A 23,195-nucleotide genomic window follows, 5' to 3' on the forward strand; every position below is an offset into this window, starting at 1 on the left:
CAAAAATGGATGACAAATGTTGAACATGTGACGTCACGAGGTGACGCACCTCGCCGTACGTGCAGCGGTGGATCCTATCGGTCCGACGCAGCCCATCATCCCAATACGACTCAAATGATGACGTCGGTGAGGCGAGGAACTACGTACGCGACTTTAGTTCTTGAGGCTCACGCTTCGAGCCTTGCATATAGCGGACAGTATTATTTTGCATTGCCCTAGACAATTATCTGTTTAGGTCGAGGTAATATTCATTATTTAATTTACTAGTCTCGTAGTTTTTGCTGCCTTACCACAAAGTACAGTACAACAGAAAGCTGCCATATTGTGCCACAAGCAAATAAATATGAGTTTCCTAATAGAATCGCTATGATTAAATGATCTATATCTTTAAAAAAAAGGAAAGAAATACAAATATAACAGCTTTCGCTTTGTTACAGCGAGGACAATAATTCTGTAACTTGTACATTTACCACAAATTACATTTACATAAGTTGCTCGCAGGCGGAGTAGCCTAGCGATGCGATGTGTAGCACTGTAGCAGGCGAGGGTAGCATCTACACTACTGGCCATTAAATTTGCTACACCAAGAAGAAGTGCAAATGATAAACGGGTATTCACTGGACAAATATATTATACTAGAACTGACATGTGATTACATTTCCACGCAAATTGGGTGCATAGATCCCCAGAAATCAGTACCCACAACAACCACCTCTGGCCGTAATAACGGCCTTGATACGCCTGGGCATTGAGTCAAAGAGAGCTTGGTTGGCATGTACAGGTACAGCTGCCCATGCAGCTTCAACACGATACTACAGTTCATCAAGAGTAGCGACTGGCGTATTGTGACGATCCAGTTGCTCGGCCACCATTGACCAGACGTTTTTAATTGGTGAGACATCTGGAGAATGTGTTGGTCAGGCCCGTACAGGACCTGCAACAACGGTAGTGCATTATCCTGCTGAAATGTAGGGTTTCGCATGCATCGAATGAAGGGTAGAGCCAGGGGTCGTAACACATCTGAAATGTAACGTCCACCGTTCAAAGTGCCATCAATGCCAACAAGAGGTGACCGAGACGTGTAACCAATGGCACCCCATACCATCACGCCGAGTGATACGCCAGTATGGCGATGACGAATACACGCTTCGAATGTGCACTAAGCGCGATGTCGCCAAACACGGATGCGACCATCATGATGCTGTAAACAGAACCTGGATTCATCCGAAAAAATGACGTTTTGCCATTCGTGCACCCAGGTTCGTCGTTGACTACACCATCGCAGGCGCTCCTGTCTGTGATGCAGCGTCAAGGGTACCCGCAGCCATGGTCTCCGAGCTGATAGTCCATGCTGCTCCAAACGTCGTCGAACTGTTCGTGCAGATGGTTGTTGTCTTGCAAACGTCCCCACCTCTTGACTCAGGGATCGAGACGTGGCTGCACGATCCGTTACAGTTATGCGGATAAGATGCCTGTCATCTCGACTGCTGGTGATACGAGGCCGTTGGGATCCAGCACGGCGTTCCGTATTACCCTCCTGAACCCAACGATTCCATATTCTGCTAACAGTTATTGGATCTCGACCAACGCGAGCAGCAATGTCGCGATACGATAAACCGCAATCGCGATAGGCTACAATCCGACCTTTATCAAAGTCGGAAACGTGATGGTACGCATTACTCCTCCTTACACGAGGCATCACAACAACGATTCACCAGGCAACGCCGGTCAACTGCTGTTTGCGTTTCAGAAATCGGTTGGAAACTTTCCTCACGTCAGCATGTTTTAAGTGTCGCCACCGGCGCCAACCTAGTGTGAATGCTCTGAAAAGCTAATCATTTGTGTATCACAGCATCTTCTTCGTGTCGGGTAAATTTCGCGTTTGTAGCACGTCATCGTCGTGGTGTAGCAATTTCAATCGCCACTAGTGTATAAGTCCGGTCACTGCACGTGCGACCAGGTATGTTATCTGGTGTAGTCATATGTTCAACATTTGTCGTCCACTTTTAGTGTGTTTCCCGACAGTTGCGGCCCCAAGTCACTTGTCTCACCTTCATCTACACTTCGGAGGTTTTTAAACGTCAATGTGAATCACCGCGAAGATAGTTAAGCATGAGTACTGGAAACACAAAGACGTAATGTAAAATTTTTCTGATAAATTTTCTTCAGCTGTTACCGTATTTTATTACGTTACTTTCCCAAGAGCTTTTGTAGACATCGTACACGGTACAACCAGCAAAATTGTGTGTGTGTGTGTGTGTGTGTGTGTGTATGTGTGTGTGTGTGTGTGTGTGTGTGCCGTCTTTTTTTGTGTCGTACAGATAGGTTTGCGACGCCGCCTCATCGGGCTTTGCGGCACGGCAGAAGATGCACCGCCGCGTGGTGGGGGTTCGGCAGAGGAGTGGTGGTGGGGATAGGGTAGTGGTGGGGGGGCAGAGCCACGTGCGCGCCGCAACCGGCCACGTGCGCCCCAGACGGGCGGGCGGGCAGTCCGCCGGCCGCCGCCCCGCGCCGCAGACATGCAGGCTCCAGAGGCGCGCTGCCTGCGACCGCTGCAACCATGGTGACGTCCGCGACGCTGCCGCCGCTGCTGCTGCTGGTGCTCGCGCTGTCCACCCCGCGCACAGGGTGCAGTCTGCTGCCAACCGCTGGACGACAAGACCCGGAGGCACCGCGCAGCTCTCGTGGCGTGAGTAGCGCTCATATCCGCACTACAAATGTTCTACATCCACATCCATACTACGCAAGCCACCTGTCGGTGTGTGGCGGAGGGTATCTTGAGTACCTCTATCGGTTCTCCCTTCTATTCCAGTCTCGTATTGTTCGTGCAAAGAAAGATCGTCGGTATGCCTCCGTGTGGGCTCTAATCTCTCTGATTTTATCCTCATGGTCTCTTCGCGAGATATGCGTAGGAGGGAGCAGTATACTGCTTGACTCCTCGGTGAAGGTGTGTTATCGAAACTTCAACAAAAGCCCATACCGAGCTACTGAGCGTCTCTCTTGCAGAGTCTTCCACTGGGGTTTGTCTATCACCTCCTTAACGCTTTCGCGATTACTAAATGATCCTGTAACGAAGCCCGCTGCTCTCCGTTGGATCTTCTCTATCTCTTCTATCAACCCTATCTGGTACGGATCCCACACTGCTGAGCAGTATTCAAGCAGTAGGCAAATAAGTGTACTGTAATCTTTGTTTTCGGACTGCATTTCCGTAGGATTCTTCCAATGAATCTCAGTATGACATCTGCTTTACCGACGATCAAGTTTATATGATCATTCCATTTTAAATCACTCCTAATGCCTACTCGGCAACGGCCTTGCCAAAGTGGATATACCGGTTCCCGTGAGATCACCGAAGTTAACCGCTGTCGGGAGTGCCTGGCACTTGGATGGGTGACCATCCAGCCGCTATGTGCTGTTGCCATTTTTCGGGGTGCACTTAGCCTCGTGACGCCAATTGAGGAGCTACTCGACCGAATAGTAGCGGCTCCGGTCAAAGAAAACCATCAAAACGACCGGGAGAGCGGTGTGCTAACCACACGCCCCTCCTTTCCGCATCCTCAACTTGAGGATGACACGGCGGTCGGACGGTCCCGATGGGCCACTTGTGGCCTGAAGACGGAGTGCTTTAATGCCTACTCCCAGATAATTTATGGAATTAAATGCTTCCAGTTGCTGACCTGCTATAGTGTAGCTAAATGATAAGAGATCTTTCTTTCTATGTATTCGCAGCACATTACACTTGCCTACATTGAGATCCAATTGCCATTCCCTGCACCATGCGTCAATTCGCTGCAGATCCTCCTGCATTTCAGTACACCTTTCCATTGGTACAACCTCTCTATATACCACAGCATCATCCACAAAAAGCGTCAGTAACTTCCGATGTTATCCACAAGTTCATTTATGTATATTATGAATAGCAACGGTCCTACGACACTCCCCTGCGGCACACCTGAAATCACTCTTACTTCGGAAGACTTCTCTCCATTGAGAATGACATGGTGCGTTCTCCTGCCTAGGAACTCTTCAGTCCAATCACACAATTGTCCTGATAGTCCATATGCTTATACTTTGTTCATTAAACGACTGTGGGGAACTGCCTTGCAGAAGTCAAGAAAACGCGGCATCTACCTGGGAACCCGTGTCTATGGCTCTCTGAGTCTCGTGAACGAATAGTGCGAACTGGGTTCACCATTCACGCAGTCACTCTTGGTCGAAGCGATGCTGACACCTCAAATACAGAATCTTAGTACATCCATATTTAAACCGGATAAAGGTAGGACACAGCCAGTATAATTTTTATTAAAAATGAAATTCCTCCAGCTGTACTTAAGATTTTTTATTTACTTCGCTACTAGTTGCGACGTTGCGTCAACGCCATCTTCAGGCCCGTACATTTTGATGAAATCGGTTGTGTGTGGCTCAGACTACGAGGGTGAGTTAAATGGAAACCTTAAATATTTTTTAAATATTATTTCTTGTGCAGAAGTGGTACAAAGCTGTATGACTTTTCAACATAATCTCCCCCACGCTCAATGCAAGTTCTCCAGCGGTTACAGTGTGCATAAATTCCTTTTGAAAATAATTCTTTTGGTAGTCCGCGCAACCACTGTAAGAAGGCTGTTTAGGTTTTTATGTTGGTAACGCCATATAGCGCTCTATATTAAAATCACTGACTGTGCTGCGTGAAGTCTGTGGCTGGTTGGCATTGTTGGAATAGTCGCTATTGTAGTGTTGGGCAGTTGGATGTGAACAGCGCGTAGCATTGGGCAGTTGGAGGTGAGCCACCAGCAGTGGTGGATGTGGGAAGTGAGATGGCGGAGTTTTGAGAGCGGACGATCTGGACGTGTGTCCATCAGAAGTCCGCGGTGAGATGAACACGTGCTCCATATTGCCCGCCATCCATGTGGAGCACGTGTTGACTTCTATACTGAGCCACGCCCAACCGATTTCATCAAAGTGTACAAGGCTGAAGATGGCGTTGACGCAACGTCGAAACTAGTAGCGAAGTAAATAAAAAATCTTAATTACAGCTGGAGGAATTTCATTTTTAATAAAAATATCAAATACATAAGGTCCGACCACTGACCTGTCGCTACCGAGTTAAGATTTCAGTCCAACGTTCGAAACACGTGACAGATGGCAAAAACCCAATTTCTGCCATTACGCAATATGCGAACTGGAGTCGAAAGCTACATTTTCTCTTATTCTCTTTTTAATTTCATTATTCACAAACCATTATAATTATACAATGTAACTCACCACCTCATATGATTAGTGGGTCCATAGATGTTACACATTATTATAATTGCAACTAGTTTACATGTTAGCAAGTGAACTACAGCCAGTAAAGATTTACAATGGGCAGCTATATTACTATTGAAACTTTACTTTATACAAAGTGCGTTCCATAAGTAATGCGACCAAATTCATAAAAAATCATTTATTGAATATATTCGTTCAAATAATCAAAAATTTTCAAAATAGCACCCTCTTGCGTCGATAAACTTCTGGAGGCGGTGTTTCCAAGCCAGGAAGGCATCCTGGAATGCCTTTTCCGGAATGTCCTTTAGAGCTGATGTAACATGCATCCGGATGCATTCAATCGTGCCCCAATGTTTTCCTTTCGTGACTCCTTTTAACCGAGGAGACAAAAAAAAGTCAGTGGGGGTCAGGTCAGGACTGTAGGGAGGTTGGGGAACCAATGGTCTCTTGGTCCTGGCCAGGAAGTTGTTGACAATTAAGGCGCTGTGACTCGGCGCGTTGTCGTGGTGAACTTTCCACGTGTCCTTGATGTCGCTTCGGCAGCGCGAGACCTCTCCTTTCCAGTCTTTTGAGCCCTTCCAAGTAGAAAGCTGAGTTCACTGTAGTCCCAGCAGGTACGAATTCGTGGTGGACAATGCCTCTGACGTCAAAGAAAACAATTAGCATCGTTTTGATCATGGACTTGCTCATTCGTTCCTTCTTGGGACGGGGTGACGATGGGGTGTGCCGCTCTGATTTCTGCCTTTTTGTCTCAGGGTCGTACTCAAAAATCCAAGACTCATCACCAGTGATAACTGAGTTTAAAAAATGAGGATCATTTTCTCAAATTTTCAACATTTCTTGGCACCGAAACATTCTTATGTGCCGGTGTTCGTCGGTCAACACTTTTGGGACGAGTTTGGCACACACCTTTCTCATGTTCAAATCTTCGGTCACAATGCTGAAAAACATGTTTAGAGTTGCGTCCACTGCGAGGTTCGTCGGTGATCTCGTCTCGGCCTTCCATGAACGACTTGTGCCATCGGAAAACTTGTGATTTGGACAAGCTAACATCCCCAAAGGCGTGCTAAAGTAATGGAAACGTTTCGGTGGCGGACTTTCCAAGTTTAACGCAAAATCTGATAACGTACCGTCGCTCTACAGAAAGATCCATTGTGTCGTGTTACATAAACTCAAAACGCGGTTGACAGAAACGCATGTCCTGACTCTCCAATGAGTGGGCCATATAGCCCGTATTCCAGATGGAAGACAGGCGAAGATGGCACTAGAAAGGAAACCAAACAGCAAACGCCCCATTGGACGAACAAGGCAAGTCTTCCAGATGGAAGACAGGCGAAGATGGCACTAGAAAGGAAACCAAACAGCAAACGCCCCATTGGACGAACAAGGCAGCGCTGGATGGACGACCTGGCGAAGGAACTAGCAGCCCAGGTAATATAAGACACCTGGAGGAACTGGGTACAAAACAGCAAGGACTGGAGGCAGTTTGTGGAAGCAGCACATGGTCTGCAGGGCCTGTGATCGCTGAATATCTATATATATCTTTATTCAAGAGAAAGAGCTTAAAAAATTGAGGAAGCCAATAACGCGTTGGTCCACCTCTGGCCATTATGTAACCAGTCATTCAACTTGGCATTGATTAGTGGACTTGTTGTATGTCCCCCTAAGAGATATCGTGCCAAATTCTGTCCAACTGATGCGTTAGAACGTAAAAATCCCCAGCTGGTTGGACGGCCATGCCCATAATACTCCAAACTTTCTCTATTGAGGGGAGATCCGGCGACCTTGCCAGCCAAGGTAGTGTTTAGCAAAGCACGAAGACTAGCAGTAGAAACTCCCGACGTGTGCGGTAGGCCATTATCTTGCTGAATTGCAAGCCCAGGAAGGATTTCCATAAGAAGCAATAAAATGAGGCTTAGAATGCGTCGACGTTCCCCTGTGCTGTGAAGGAGCCGCGGATAACTACCAAAACAGCTGCTGCTATGAAATGAAACGGCACCCCAGGTTGTTGGGGCTGTATGGGGGGTGACACACCCACCGCTGTCCACGAAGTCTCCAGACACTTCCCCGCTGGTCATTGGGGTTCACTTCGAAGCAGGACTCATCAGTGAGGGCTATTCTACTCCAGTCAGTTCCAGGCCGAAGACGTCTTGGGACACTGACTGTCACCCGCCATACGGCGCGGCATCCACGGTAATGGTCTGGGGTCCTCTTCTTTTTGTAGCTGAATCCCTTTGGTTGTCATCTGTGGCACCCTTACAGCACAGTGACACGACGATGATATTCTACGCCCCTTTTTGTTGACGTTCATGGCAAGCCATCCTGGGCTTAAATTTGACCAAGTTAATGTCCACCCCTCACAGGGCGAGTGTTTGCACTGCTTGTCTTCGCACTTGCCAAACCCTGCTTTGGTCAACAGGGTCGCCAGATCTCTCCCCAGTTGGGAACATTTGGAGCATTTGGACGTAGCCTTCCAACCAGCTCGGGATTTGGGCGATCTAACGCGCCGTTTGAATAGCATTTGGCACGATATCCCGCAGCATGACATCCATCAGTGTCAAGCCTTATAACTGTTTGCGTAAGGGCCAGAGATAGACCCACGCGTTGCTCGATTTGTGAAGCCCTTTCTCAAATTATTTCACTTCCCAGGGCATTCGTAACATTATCTGTATCTCTGATGGATATTCTCTGTTCTCCATGTCCTCCTACGTTGTGCACTGGTACTGGGTTTATCATCAGAGATAAGCAACAAATATTGTCTCGGGATTAAAACTGTTAGCAAATAAGCAGCTAACGACTCAATCACTGCGGATGGTGGTTCCAGCACGTTGGGGCAATGCGCAGGCTGTATACATTATGATTAATTCTTTCATGGTTAATTTCCGTAATGGTGATTTACCTTGGTCTGCACGTTTCCCAGATCTCAGCACACGTGATATTTTTTACTTTTTTCTTGGGAAGTTGTAAACTGAGGTTGCACGTAATCGAACCTCGAATACTGAACGAACTTAGCACTCACTCTGTCGTCAGGCCACGAGTGGCCTACCGGGACCAACCTAGCGCCGTGTCATCCCCAAGAGGAGGATGCGGATAGGAGAGGCGTGGGGTCGGCACACCGCTCCCCCGGTCGTTATGGTGGTATTCTCGACCGAAGCCGCTACTATTCGGTCGAGTAGCTCCTCAATTGGCATCACGAGGCTGAGTGCACCCCGAAAAATGGCAACAGCGCATGGAGGCCTGGATGGTCACCCTTCCAAGTGCCGGCCACGCCCGACAGCGAACTTAGAGAGAGGACTCGCCAAAAAGCACCTACCATAGTAAATCAAGCGCCAGGAGACTTGAAGAGTGCCTAACGAAAAGTGGACACAACATATATGACGTCATTTTCAAATCATAATATTTCTTTTGTGAGCTTTTTGTATGGGTCTGAGCTGGAAATGAATGAAAGTGTGAGAACATGTTGAAGGAACTATCTGAATCCCGCACAGGAAACTGGGCGTAACATGGGGTGAGGTGAGCATGAATATAGCGCCAACCCGAGGCATTTGAAGGAATAGTAAAGGACTGTGTGTGTGTGTGTCAATCAGCGAGCACCTGTGGTGCACTGTGGTGATTCTCATCATTAGAGAATGGCCGGGAGGCATTTGGATGACTTCACTGGAAGAAGGACAGAATGTGATGAGTGTAGCCCAGGAGATCGGTATTTTTCACAGCATTCTTTCGTGCGCTGCTGCCCATAGTACAGGAGGTGGTCGACCACAGCCACGTCAAACAGTGGGTGCAATTGCAATCACATTTAACAGGACTGCAAAGCAGTTGCAAGCAGTTGGAAGCCCCACGTTGGCACGGCGACTGCGTGGAGGCAATCTCTTTACAGGACGATCAGCAGGCTGTGTTTCATTGACACCACAAGTGGTTGGCACCGTCTGCGATGGTGCCAAGAGTATAGGAGCCTGACAACCGAGTAGTGCCATCGTGTGCATCTCTCGGATGAGGGAGGGTTCAATCTGACCAGTGGTTGTGGATGCACCCTCATGTGGCGAGAGGTGTGAACGTGTAGTGGAGCAAGGAACATTGTCGAACACAATCATTTTGCTGGTCCAAGTGTTGTGGTGTGGGGTGGCATAATGTTGCATGGCTTTCCATCCCCCTTATGATTGAACACGCCACCGGTCAAAATAATTGTGACACTGTACTCTGCCGTGTGCGGCTTTTCAGGGGTGCATTCGGTCACGACTTCATTGTTATGGATGACATTGCGCGATAGCATCAAACAGAGCAAGTAGAAGAGTTCTAGGAAGGAGAGAATATTCGGCGAATCGGCTGATCTGCCCGTTCCCATGCCAAAATCCGTATCGAGGTACTTGTGGGATGCGTTGGGGAGACGTTTAGCAGCACGTCCACATGTACCAACGACCATCCAGCAACCTCGCTGGTGAAGGAATGGAACTCCCTACCACGAGAACTCCGTACCAACCGCGTTGGAGCACGTTGCACAGCGTGCATGTGTGTCCATGGTGATCACGCTCTGTGTTAACAACCATGTCTCGCCTTTTGTAATGTCCAGGCTTGCCATCATTAATCGCAGTGGCTTCAAAAGAAAGATTGTCTTTGAACGAAACTTTCATTTCTGGTGATCTCATTGCGTATTTGATACAGTAACGTTCTGTGCTATATTGTAGCAATGTTATTTGGCAGTGACAGATCATGCAAAAGTCATTTTCATCCTTAAGCTTTGCACGCCAGTGTGTAAAGGCCAGCTACAGTAAATTAAAAACCATAAAGTCAATTTCACCACACAGTATATCTATCGTAGTTTCTGAGCTCTGCACCAATGGCGATTCATGATCCGTCACTATAAATATGGCATTTTACGTTCTTAGAGGGTCTATACAAGGACCTTTGTGTTGACTGTAGCAGAGGACACATGGCAGCCCCTAGTGGCTTGCACCTCTGTTGCATTTTGTTTTAATTCTATCTGTTGCTGTCAGGAATGACCGCAGTTTTCGTATTTTTTGGTACGTTATGCTGTAACATTTAGTTTTAATTTTGTCCGAAGAAGGTGTCCCTTGTGACACCGAAACCTAGGTCACATATTAACTCTGTTCACGACTGAGGGCTGTGTTTTTCAAAATTTTGTAATAAGGAGAATCCCATTTGCATTTCAAAGGCACAGACCATGACGTACCAGCGAGACAAAATCGTTCTAGCTGTTTCTGTGAAGCACCACCATCTTCCAGCTACAGCACTAATTGCTATATGCGGGGTGTTACAAAAAGGTACGGCCAAACTTTCAGGAAACATTCCTCACACACAAATAAAGAAAAGATGTTATGTGGACATGTGTCCGGAAACGCTTAATTTCCATGTTAGAGCTCATTTTAGTTTCGTCAGTATGTACTGTACTTCCTCGATTCACCGCCAGTTGGCCCCATTGAAGGAAGGTAATGTTGACTTCTGTGCTTGTGTTGACATGCGACTCATTGCTCTACAGTACTAGCATCAAGCATATCAGTACGTAGCATCAACAGATTAGTGTTCATCACGAACGTGGTTTAGTGCAATGTTTACAAATGCGGAGTTGGCAGATGCCCATTTGATGTACGGATTAGTACGGGGCAATAGCCGTGGCGCGGTACGTTTGTATCGAGACAGATTTCCAGAACGAGGGTGTCCCGACAGGAAGGCGTTCGAAGCAGTTGATGGTCGTCTTAGGGAGCACGGAACATTCCAGCCTATGACTCGCGACTGGGGAAGACCTAGAACGGCGAGGACACCTGCAATGGACGAGGCAACTCTTCGTGCAGTTGACGATAACCCTAATGTCAGCGTCAGAGAAGCTGCTGCTGTACAAGGTAACGTTGACCACGTCACTGTATGGAGAGTGCTACGGGAGAACCAGTCGTTTCCGTACCATGTACAGCGTGTGCAGGCACTGTCAGCAGCTGATTGGCCTCCACGAGTACACTTCTGCGAATGGTTCATCGAACAATGTGCCAATCCTCATTTCAGTGCAAATGTCCTCTTTACGGATGAGGCTTCAGTCCCACGTGATCAAATTGTAAATTTTCACAATCAACATGTGTGGTCTGACGAGAATCCGCACGCAATTGTGCAATCACGTCATCAACACAGATTTTCTGTGAACGTTTGGGCAGGCATTATTGGTGATGTCTTGATTGGGCCCCATGTTCTTCCACCTACGCTCAATGGAGCACGTTATCATGATTTCATACGGGATACTCTACCTGTGCTGCTAGAACATGTACCTTTACAAGCACGACACAACATGTGGTTCATGCACGATGGAGCTCCTGCACATTTCAGTCGAAGTGTTCGTACGCTTCTCAACAACAGATTCGGTGACCGATGGATTGGTAGAGTCAGACCAATTCCATGGCCTCCACGCTCTCCTGACCTCAACCCTCTTGACTTTCATTTATAGGGGCAGTTGAAGGCTCTTATCTACGCAACCCCGGTACCAAATGTAGAGACTCTTCGTGCTCGTATTGTGGACGGCTGTGATACAATACGCCATTCTCCAGGGCTGCATCAGCGCATCAGGGATTCCATGCGACGGAGGGTGGATGCATGTATCCTCGCTAACAGAGGACGTTTTGAACATTTCCTTTAACAAAGTGTTTGAAATCACGCTGGTACGTTCTGTTGCTGTGTGTTTCCATTCCATGATTAATGTGATTTGAAGAGAAGTAATGAAATGAGCTCTAACATGGAAAGTAAGCGTTTCCGGACACATGTTCACATTACATATTTTCTTTCTTTGTGTGTGAGGAATGTTTCCTTAAAGTTTGGCCGTGCCTTTTTGCAACACCCTGTAGATCAGTACCTTTTTTTATCTCTAGCTTGCGGTTGACCACATGCCACTCGAAATTCCTAACGTATATCTGATTTGATCCATTATAAATGGTTCTGGAAGCCTGCGTCTGTGAATACAATATAAATAACTCATCTGCTACAAGTCACGGTTTTCTTTATTTTATTTTTCACACGACGCGTTTCGGAAAATGATTCCCATTTTCAAGTGCGCTTCTTGTGTTTGTTATGTCATTCCTATGTGATGTTGTCGATGTGTGAGATTCTGATTCATTTCGTTGACTTTACTGCAATATATAAGAAAACACGCGATATATAGCAGTAAAGTCAACGAAATGAAGCAGAATCTCACACATCGACATCACATAGGAATGACATAACAAACACAAAAAACGCACTTGAAAATGGGAATTATTTTCCGAAACGCGTCGTACGTAAAATGAAATAATGAAAATCGTGACTGGTAGCAGATGAGTTATTTATAAACCTATTATTGCTAACGTATAATTCACTTCTGAATTTATCTAATGTACGAGTACATCACCGACAGTATAAGAAAATGTATACTGTTCTCCACTGTATGCAGTTCTCCACTGCACTTTCTACAAAAAGGAAAAAAAAAATAATAATACAGATACGGAGACTGCTTCAAAACAGCAATTTTTACCACGGCTCACATGGCTTAGCCACGGCCTGGGGGATGTTTCCATAATGAAATATTCATTCTGCAGCGGAGTGTTCGCTGATGTGAATCTGTGAGGACGGGACGTGAGTCGTGCTTGGGTAGCTCAGATGGTCCGGCACACAGTTTTAATCTGCCGGGAAGTTTCATATCGGCTCACACCCCGCTGCAGAGTGAAAATCTCATTCTGGAACTGCTCCTTCTCCATGATGATGCCTCACACAAGTCTGCGCACCGAGAGGAGATCACAAAACTTCGCTGGACTGTTCTTCCTCCTCTACAGTACAGCCCGGATGTCGCACCTTCCAACTTCCATCTGTCTCCGCAGGAAGCAGTTCGTGGATGATGGGGAGATTATCGACACAACAAGGCGTTGGCTCCGACGTCGACCAGTAGAGGGGTAACGTGACAGGGCCTCTCAGTAGGGCGGAGCAAGACCGTCGCATTGAGCGGAGATTATTTTGAAAATAAAAAAAAAAGAAAACAGGTTTCTGTCGTCAAAAGATTGAGGAATGTTATGGAATCCTGGAATCCTAATAAAATCATCCTGCCTTCACAAAAAAGAGGTATGTTGAATACTCATTCAACGCCCCTCATATTTCCTCCACGACACTGATAGGCAGAATGAGTACTGTTTCTTTTTACATGTTGCTAAGTACTTGTCTGATTCAAATGCCGAAAAAGCAAGGAGAAATTGAGGAGCTTAAGGGGACCACACCGTGGTTCAGGTCGAAAAAAATCGATTTTCGGTTTTCATCATATTTAGATAGATTAAGGTTTTATTTAACTACTCTGAAAAGGATTTTGCTGAATTTTCTTTTTTCGAGCATTTAATGAGCATTTTCCTACTACGTGTGTTTACGTGTCACGACCACTTTTCTGTCACCTACTTTTCTGCGAATATTTTAGATCTTTATATCCCCTATATTGCAAATTATGGATTTTTTATTTACTCCCGGATGTGTTGGCTATCCTTGGAATGCAACGGTCGGTATTCTTTTGTTTCTGCTGTTTGTAAACAACACGCTTTCAAAAACGCGGTTAGTTTTGATCAAGTGTGATTGTGAGTAGTTGTTATACTAACGTTTGCAGTGCTTGTTTACGTGCGTTTTATTGTGTTTATTGAAGATGATGAAACGTAAAGGCATTTCCAAGAAACGACAATTTAGAGCAATCAAGTTTAAAAAGCTTTCTGTACAAGAGGTTGTGTCGCCTGGTAACGACGTTTCTAATTGTAATTCTTCAACAAGTGCATCAGCAAAGAAGCTCTCACCATTTCAAGAGGGTTAAAACAAATTTACTGTAAGTGACAGGGGATGTAGTAACATTATTATAAATTTGAGAATATTATCAGATGTAATTTCTAAATTTGTACAATATAGACAGTGTGGTGAGTCACAGAGTGTGAAAATTCGTGAGAGTGCTAGTGGGAGAAAAGGTCTAGCAATTGCTTTGGATTTACTTTGCAGAAATTGCTCAGCTGTGATTTCATTTATGAGTTCTTCAAAACCAGATGCAAGTGGCCCTTATGAAATCAATGCTAGATTAGTTTATGCCTTACGATTCATTGGCAAGGGCATGGCTGCAGGGAGAACATTTTGTCAGTGATGAACTTACATCAACCACTAAATAAATTTGAAAAACTGACGGCAATATTAGAGAAAACTGTATGTGAGGTCATTGAGGAAAGCATGGAAATGGCTGCTAGGGAAGAAAATGATGGATGTTCAGATACTGCAGTTGCACTTTATGGAAGCTGGCAGAAAAAGAGGACATGCTTCTCTGAATGGAGTAGTGACAGACACGAGTGTAGACACTGGTAAAGTGTTGGATGTGGAGATATTTCAAATGTTGTAAAGTCAATGAACATAAAGAACACAACTGTGTGGCTAATTTTAGAGGAACAAGTGGTGGTATGGAAGTTCACGGAGTACAACAAATATTTCATTGCTCCGTAGAAACAACAGGCGTACGGTACACCAAATATTTGGCCGATGGTGACAGTAAGGCATACCACAATGTGGTGAACTCTAAGCCATATGGAGATGCCATTATTAGCAAAATAGAATGTATAGGCCATGTTCAAAAACGTTTGGGAACAAGGCTGAGAAAACTAACTGTTCATATGAGAGCAAAAAAATTAGAAGACGGAAAATTGTTGAGCTGACAGGTTCGGTTAACTAAAACTGAAATTAAAAACTTGCAGGTATACTATGGGCAGGCAATTAGGAGAAATCCTGAAAATCTGGAGGCAATGAAGAGAGATGTTTGGGCCATATTCTTCCATAAGTCCTCTACTGATGATAAGCCATGTCATGGATTGTGTCCATCAGGAGAAAATTCGTGGTGCAAATACAATAGGGCTCAGGCAACTGGAGAATCTTATTCTCACCAGCATTCTCTTGCTGCTGCTGTTATTACAGCAATTAAACCTATTATTAGAGACTTGGATCATCGTGACCTTTTAGGAAATGTCTGCATGGGTAGCCACAGAATCCAAATAGCATAATTGTTTCAACAGCATAATTTGGAACCGCCTTCCTAAAACTGTATTTGTAGGCATGCGTACAATGAAACTAGGAGTTCATGATGCTGTTATTACATTCAGTTGTGGTAATACTGGAAAACGTTGGGTACTGAAAAAGCACTGAATTGATCCTGGTGAAAATATGATCACTGGGCTGCAACATTGTGATAAAACCAGGATAGCCGATGCAGACAACTCTGCATCTAATATGGCCAAGAAATGGTTCAAATGGCTCTGAGCACTATGGGACTTAACTTCTGGGGTCATCAGTCCCCTAGAACTTAGAACTACTTAAACCTAACTAACCTAAGGACATCTCACACATCCATGCCCGAGGCAGGATTCGAACCTGCGGCCGTAGCGGTCGCGCGGTTCCAGACTGTAGCACCTAGAACCGCTCGGCCTGGCCAAGAAAGCAAGACAAACACCGAGGAAGGTGAAAAAGAAGCTGGAAGACCTGCTAGAGGCCAGAGAAGGGCTATCATATGCAGCAGGTCAGTTTTAATTCACTGTAAGTAACAAATTTCATAAGCTTTTTCTTTAAAGTCAATTTCCCGCAAAACTAAAATTTTCAGTTCATGTGCCCCATTGTATCAGAAACTATCAGAGATAAATGAATGAAATTTTCAGAGTCTCTGAAAAGCTACCTCTGGTATTAAATTCATTAATATTTCCCCATTAGGAAGTTCACAAAAAATATTTTCTCCAGAAAAAAGTTAATATTTTTTGAAATGATAATTAAATGGACACCCTAGCTACAAACAGGCGTTGATGTACTTCATTGGGGACATGTTGAAAATATGTGCCCCGACCGGGACGCGAAACCGTGATCTCCTGCTTACATGGCAGGCGCTCTATCCATTTTTTTTTTTTTTGACCAGGCCGGGAATCGAACCCGGGCCCCTTAGGACGGAAGTCCGTCACGCTGACCATTTATGCATCTGAGCCATCGCGGGCACAGAGGACAGTGCGTCTGCAGGGACTTATCCCTTGCACGTTCCCCGTGAGATCGACATTCCCAACATGTCCACACCACTACATTCGTAGTGCGCCTAATAGATGTTTGCTCATCATACTCATTACTCGTGGCAGATTAATCTACCAAGTCCCGTACGAGTTCGTGCATAGCGTGTGCGTTCGCACAAGAAGGTCAATGGCTGGGAAGCCCCGGTTGGGGCACACATTTTCAACATGTCCCCAATGAAGTACATCAACGCCTGTTTGCAGCTAGGGTGTCCATTTATTTATCATTTCATTTCTAGCAAAGCTGCATGGTCATCCACGGTAACTGCTCTTTCGGGAACAGATACTACCGTTATTTACAGTTAATATTTTTTGTTGATAAATTTAAAAAAGTTGGGTTGTTTGGGGGCAGAGACCAAACAGCGAGGTCATCGGTCTCATCGGATTAAGGAAGGACGGGGGAGGAAGTCGGCCGTGCCCTTTCAAAGGAACCATCCCGGCATTTGCCTGGAACGATTTATTGAAATCACGGAAAACCTAAATCAGGATTGCTGGACGCGGGATTGAACCGTCGTCCTCCCGAATGCGAGCCCAGTGTGCTAACCACTGCGCCACCTCGGTCGGTTTTTTAAACAAAAAGTATTTCTTAAAAGTTATAAAATGGACAAAGTAGATTTTAGTACATTTGGCTCTATTAGCATCATGTAAGATACAGGAAAAATATTATGGTCCTGCATCAAATAGTTTTTTCAGAAATGGGTCAAATACTTGCCTAAATTAACATGGGTTAGATAGGCGGGGTGTGGTTCCCTTAATGACATAACAGGAACCCCTCTTTCTCCCCAATGACCCTTCCGCTGTAGAATCTAAGTGCAGATCCAGACGCAGATTCGTTACGTCCGTCGACTGATCGACCGGCTCTCAGCCTAACTGCGCGGGTGATGCGAACGGTAGTGCGCCGAGAACGGCCGGCGCTCATAGCCGGCCTTAAAAGCCGTCCGCAGAGCGGAGAACCAGAGGAGACGGGGGGGCCACTTAAGGCTACCGGCGACGCCCACTCGTAAACACGCGTCTCCCACCCAGCGTCGGCGTCGCGTCAGCTCTGTCCTCGCAGAACACCACACCAGTCCAAGCAGAGCCTTCTGTTCCATTCCTGACATCAATCATCCGTCTCCACCCGGCTTATTCTAAACTGGGCGTATCTGCTATTGCTGACGTCCTCCTTGATCAGAAGTACTGGCCATTAAAACTGCAGCACCAAGAAGTATATCAAAATAGATTTTTTTTTTACTGCGGCTGTACAGTACAGTAAAAAGAGTACATAATTTAAGTTTTAACTGATATGGCGGAATACAGAACGCAAAATTTAGCATTGAGAGCTACTCCCTCTGGCGAAGACAACAGCTGTAACTAGGACTGTTGATATTTTAAATTATTTTCACACTACAGGCCATTAAAATTGCTACACCAAGAAGAAATGCAGATGATAAACGGGTATTCATTGGACAAATATATTATACTAGAACTGACATGTGATCACATTTTCACGCAATTTGGGTGCATAGAACCTGAGAAATCAGTACCCAGAACAACCACCTCTGGCCGTAATAACGGCCTTGACACGCCTGGGCATTGAGTCAAACAGAGCTTGGATGGCGTGTACAAGTACAGCTGCCCATGCAGCTTCAACACGATACCACAGTTCATCAAGAGTAGTGACGAGTCAGTTGCTCGGCCATCATTGACTAGACGTTTTCTATTGGTGAGAGATCTGGAGAATGTGCTGGCCAGGACAGCAGTCGAACATTTTCTGTATCCAGAAAGGCCCGTACAGGACCTGCAACATGCGGTCGTGCATTATCCTGCTGAAATGTAGGGTTTCGCAGGGATCGAATGAAGGGTAGAGCCACGGGTCGTAACACATCTGAAATGTAACGTCCACTGTTCAAAGTGCCGTGAATGCGAACAAGAGGTGACCGAGACGTGTAACCAGTGGCACCACATACCATCACGCCGGGTGATACGCCAGTATGGCGATGACGAATACACGCTTCTAATGTGGGTTCACCACGATGTCGTGAAAGACGGATGCGACCATCATGATGCTGTAAACAGAACCTCAATTCTTCCAAAAAAATGCCGTTTTGCCATTAGAGCATCAGGTTTGTCCTTGAGTACACCAACGCTGGCACTCCTGTCTGTGATGCAGCGTCAAGGGTAACCGCGGCCATGGTCTCCGAGCTGATAGTCCATGCTGCTGCAAACGTCGTCGAACTGTTCGTGCAGATGGTTGTTGTCTTACAAACGTCCCCATCAGATGACTCAGGGCTCGAGACGTGGCTGCACGATCCGTTACAGCCATGCGGATAAGATGCCTGTCATCTCGACTGCTACTGATACGAGGCCATTGGGATCCATTACGGCGTTCCGTATTACCCTCCTGAACCCACCCATTCCATATTCTGCTAACAGTCATTGGATCTCGACCAACGCGAGCAGCAATGTCGCCATACGATAAACCGCAATCGCGATAGGCTACAATCCGACCTTTATCAACGTCGGAAACGTGATGGTACGCATTTCTCCTCCTCATACGAGGTATCACAACAACGTTTCACCAGGGAACGGCGGTCAACTGCTGTTTGTGTATGAGAAATCGGTTGGAAACTTTCCTCATGTCAGCACGTTGTAGGTGTTGTCACCGGTGCCAACTTTGTGTGAATGCTCTGAAAAGCTAATGATTTGCATATCACAGCATCTTCTTCCTGTCGGTTAAATTTCGCGTCTTTAGCACGTGATCTTCGTGGTGTAGCAATTTTAATGGCCAGTAGTGTATATTTCATTTCCCAGGTTCAGAACTCCAGTACGAAGTTGCAAAATTGTCACGCACCTATCGAGACACATCAAGAACTATACCATGGAGCTAATGCTGTAAGTATCACAGTGGGTCAGATGCACGTTAAGAGTGCATTTGAGCGCAACCTAACGCGTGTGCCCAACATGGGGGCACTCCGAAATCGTCTAGGCGCAGGGGTTTGTCACGTGGTCCCACGCTAATCGTTTACCGTGAGAGCAACAATGTCACGATATCACGACGTCAGAGTCAACCGTCATAACCAATAAAGTATAACAATAGTTATTGTGATTGGGGCAACGCAGCTCTAGCTGTAATGTACTGTCTTCAGTCATCCACCTTTACTTTCTTGAAAGGAGTGTCCATAAAGTACGTGTGTTGTTGGCGCATGACGTGGAGAGTTTTGATTGGTGGACTGCAGCTTTGAGGCGTGAAATCGTAAGTAACAGATTATTTTATGCGGACGTTGTCAGTTTACTTCTGCTAGCATGCTTAAATGTATCAGCTCAGCCTAGCGTCAGTTGGCACGCCATACCACACTTTGCTTGCAGAACTGCTGGACATGGTACCGCTCGGTGTGTGGAGCCACGAACGGTTCCTGCAAGATGGAGTCTCAAACCAACTCGTTGTTAGTGCGCGAGAACAGCGAGCAGACAACGTTGGGAGACATTAGACAGGTTGGATAAGATCTTTTCGAGAAGAACTAAACTTCGGTCGTGATGAAGACTTCAGTGACAGTTGAAATACAGGGGGTGGACAAAAATAAGGAAACAAGAAGAACATAACATATTACCACGCCTAATACGGTGTAGGAAAATCTTTTGGCATTCAAAACAGCTTCCAGTCCTCTCGGAATGGATAGAAACACGTCCTGTATTGTTTGTAAGGGAACTTTATACTGTTTTCCACAGAAAATGGTGGAAATTTCAGGTAACGATGATGGTGGTGGATAGCGATTAAGCATCCTTTCCAAGATGCTGCTCCTGGCGGGTGTAAAAATAAACGTGCGCAACGCAAAATAATAAACGCTAAAATGAAGATTTCGCCATGTGTGACTACCCCTTGAAGCAGATCTCAGGATCTTTTAATGGACTTTAACATATAAATTACAACCTAAACATAAATGAATGATTAAGACAACTAATACTACTAAATGATAAACGTTGTTCCTGCTTGTATATTTATTGTAGACTAAAAAACCTTTATATTACAAAATTTACATTTCCTAAATAAAATTACTAATCAGTTGCCAAATTCTGCCCCTTATTATGACTGCGCGCTCTAATTACAATAACGCTCGGGAGCTGGTTGTTGTCCTTACATTTCTGTCGGCGCAACTGACATTCCACTATTAAGATGGCTGAGTGGGCACCTATCGAAGGCCAATAAATTAAAAAAAAAATACTTCCGTCCCTGTTGTGACGTATCGGATGATGTTTTTCCGCTTTCCCTGCATGGGGTACACCAGGTGTACCGGTATGAAATGAACGTTTTTTTGTGAAAATGAAACACTAATTTTGAATTGAAAAGTAAAAACATTTTATTCAAAGTACTGACCATTGCTGTCTATATATTTTGACCACCTTTCTGGCAATTTGTGGACACCACGCCATTAGAAATGTTCGTCTTTTGAAGCAACCCAATCAGACACCCAATTTTCGACTTCTTCGTAGGAGTCGAAGTGTTCCTCAGCCAATGCGCGTCACATTGATGAAAACAAAAGATAGTCGGAAGGAGCCATGTCTGGTGAATACGGCGGGTGGGGTAGCAGCTCCCGGCCAAGTGTTTTGATTGTATCCTGAACCAGTTTTGCGTTGTGTGCAGGTGCATTGTCGTGTAAAAGAACTATTTTGCCATGTCTTCTGGCCCATTCTGGTCTTTCTTCGATCAATGCATAGTTCAAATTGACCATTTGTTGTCTGTAGCCATTAGTATTCACAGTTTCACCGGGTTTTAGAAGCTCATGATACACCACATCTTTCTGATCCCACGAAACACAGAGAATTTCCTCCTTGCCGAATCGATCTGGTTTTGCAGTCGATGTTGATGGTTGTCCTGGATTAACCCATGATTTTTGCCGTTTAGGATTCTTAAAATAAATCAATTTGTCATCGCCAGTAACAATTCGATGCAAAATTATTCACAGTTTCACCGGGTTTTACGAGCTCATGATGTACCACACCTTTCTGATCCCACCAAACACTTGCCGAATCGATCTGGTTTTGCAGTCCCGGATTAACCCATGATTTTTCGCGTTTAAGATTCTTAAAATAAATCCATTTTTCATCGCCAGTAACAGTTCGATGCAAAATTGATTTTCTTTCATGTCTTTGAAGCAAAATTTGACAAATGGTTTTTCGGTTTTCTATTTGTCTTTCATTCAATCCTCGTGGCACCCATTTTCCACACTTTTGGATCTTTCCCATAGTTTTCAAACCGTCAGAAATTGTTTGTTGTGCAACATCTTAAATTCTTACATCAAAATTATTATTTCTGAACTGTTGAGACCATCTTTTTCATGTTGCTTCTGATAGAGCATGATCACCATACGCCTCGAAAAGCATTCGATGCGACTCTGCAGCACTTTTTTTTTTCAAATGAAAACCAAAAATTAATGCTTTCCGCAAATCATCACTTTCTGGTACAAAATTCGACATTGTTAACACGATGAAAACATATGATGTTGTTTGTTCCATGACTTGATGTACACTAAATATCTTTGACAGATGTCATACCAAGCAAACAAACAAAAAATAAGGCTCGTTCACAACAAATGTTCCCTATCGACACACTTGTATCTTAACGCTCATTTCATACCGGTACACCTGCTAAATCTTCGATACGATGCTCTTGAGACACCAACCACTTCGTCTGTCTTGTTTACGGACGTATCCACCATATGAACACCAAAAATTTACCCACGTTCGACTTCACTTAGCTCCGATACGATGCATTCGCAACTACATAGAACACCATGCTTACACGACTGACGTACGCAACGTATTGTGGGCATTGTACAGGTGCCGTTTGTGGTCAAAAACAACAGCGTAACCTGCGGGATTGGCTAGCATCAGCATTTATGTTCAGACATACATTTCCTTACTTTTTTAAAATAGTTTCTTTTCCGAAACAGTCTCATAAAATTTCAACAACCAATTTATGTTTCGACCGTCTCAGATAGTCTTCACATCATAAGAATGAGATGGTAGTTCAGGCGCAACCACTTTGAGAGAACCACATTATCATTTGATAGTTTCGTCCGAGGAAACACGCTTCCCATTCGCGGATGCTCAGGGAATTGTGTTCGCTGGTGCAAGAAAATTTCAGCAAGTAGACAACAACAAAACCACCATCCTTAGAACGGAGAGTAGAGCTGTGGAACATTGAAAGTGATAGAAAAGGGATATTTCTATATTTTACAACGTTTCGGTTGCTGCCAGTTTCAGATCAGAACTTAGAATCCATAAAACGAGTTGAGTGTCATTTGAAAGTGATTTACGCTGCAGACATTATGCGGAGGTGAAAAAGCTTATATGGGATAGACCAGCTTGGAGACCGACATCAAATCTGCCTTCGGACTGAAGAGCGCAGTAACACCATTAATATGAACAGTGATTAAACGAGGATGAATAATTTATGCCATCTCAAGAAGGTGTCTTCGAAGACCACGACATAATCGCCGTATTCGCGCAAAAGACTCACAGATTTGAATCTTAATACTTATTCCTGTTTGATATCTGCATGGTGTTTCATGTCCACGCAGACAAACTTTGATAAACAGCCGGGCAAACACAAAGGAACTTTATTTTTATTACAAATTATTAAACACGTCACAACGACACATTGAACTTTAAATTATATTAAGCCGTGGCGGCTGGCGCTAGGGTGTTCTACTTGCATCGCTGATATCGATATTCAGTTGTCCTGCTATCTTTGACTGCTTCCCCGGACGGTTTTCCGGGTGAACGTGTGACGAGAGAGTGTCCGGTCTGCGTTCAACGAGCCAACTTGTGTTGAAAACCTGCCTGCTCCCTAACCGTGGTGCATTGGCCTCGCCTTGCTCGCCGCCC

At 45.2% G+C, this 23,195-nt stretch overlaps 1 protein-coding gene across 1 annotated transcript in view; it reads left to right on the plus strand.

The window, feature by feature from the left end:
• Positions 1–2,518: 2,518 nt before the first annotated feature.
• The window catches only part of LOC124605921, a 116,119-nt gene continuing 95,442 nt past the window's right edge, over positions 2,519–23,195 (plus strand). The window contains exon 1 of the mRNA XM_047137875.1: positions 2,519–2,689. Within this exon, the coding sequence (XP_046993831.1) occupies positions 2,561–2,689 (129 nt within the window). The 5' untranslated portion in view covers positions 2,519–2,560. The remainder of the gene's footprint in view (positions 2,690–23,195) is intronic.

The sequence above is a fragment of the Schistocerca americana genome, chromosome 3 (genome assembly GCF_021461395.2).
Source record: "Schistocerca americana isolate TAMUIC-IGC-003095 chromosome 3, iqSchAmer2.1, whole genome shotgun sequence".
Classification (NCBI taxonomy): Eukaryota; Metazoa; Arthropoda; class Insecta; order Orthoptera; family Acrididae; genus Schistocerca; species Schistocerca americana.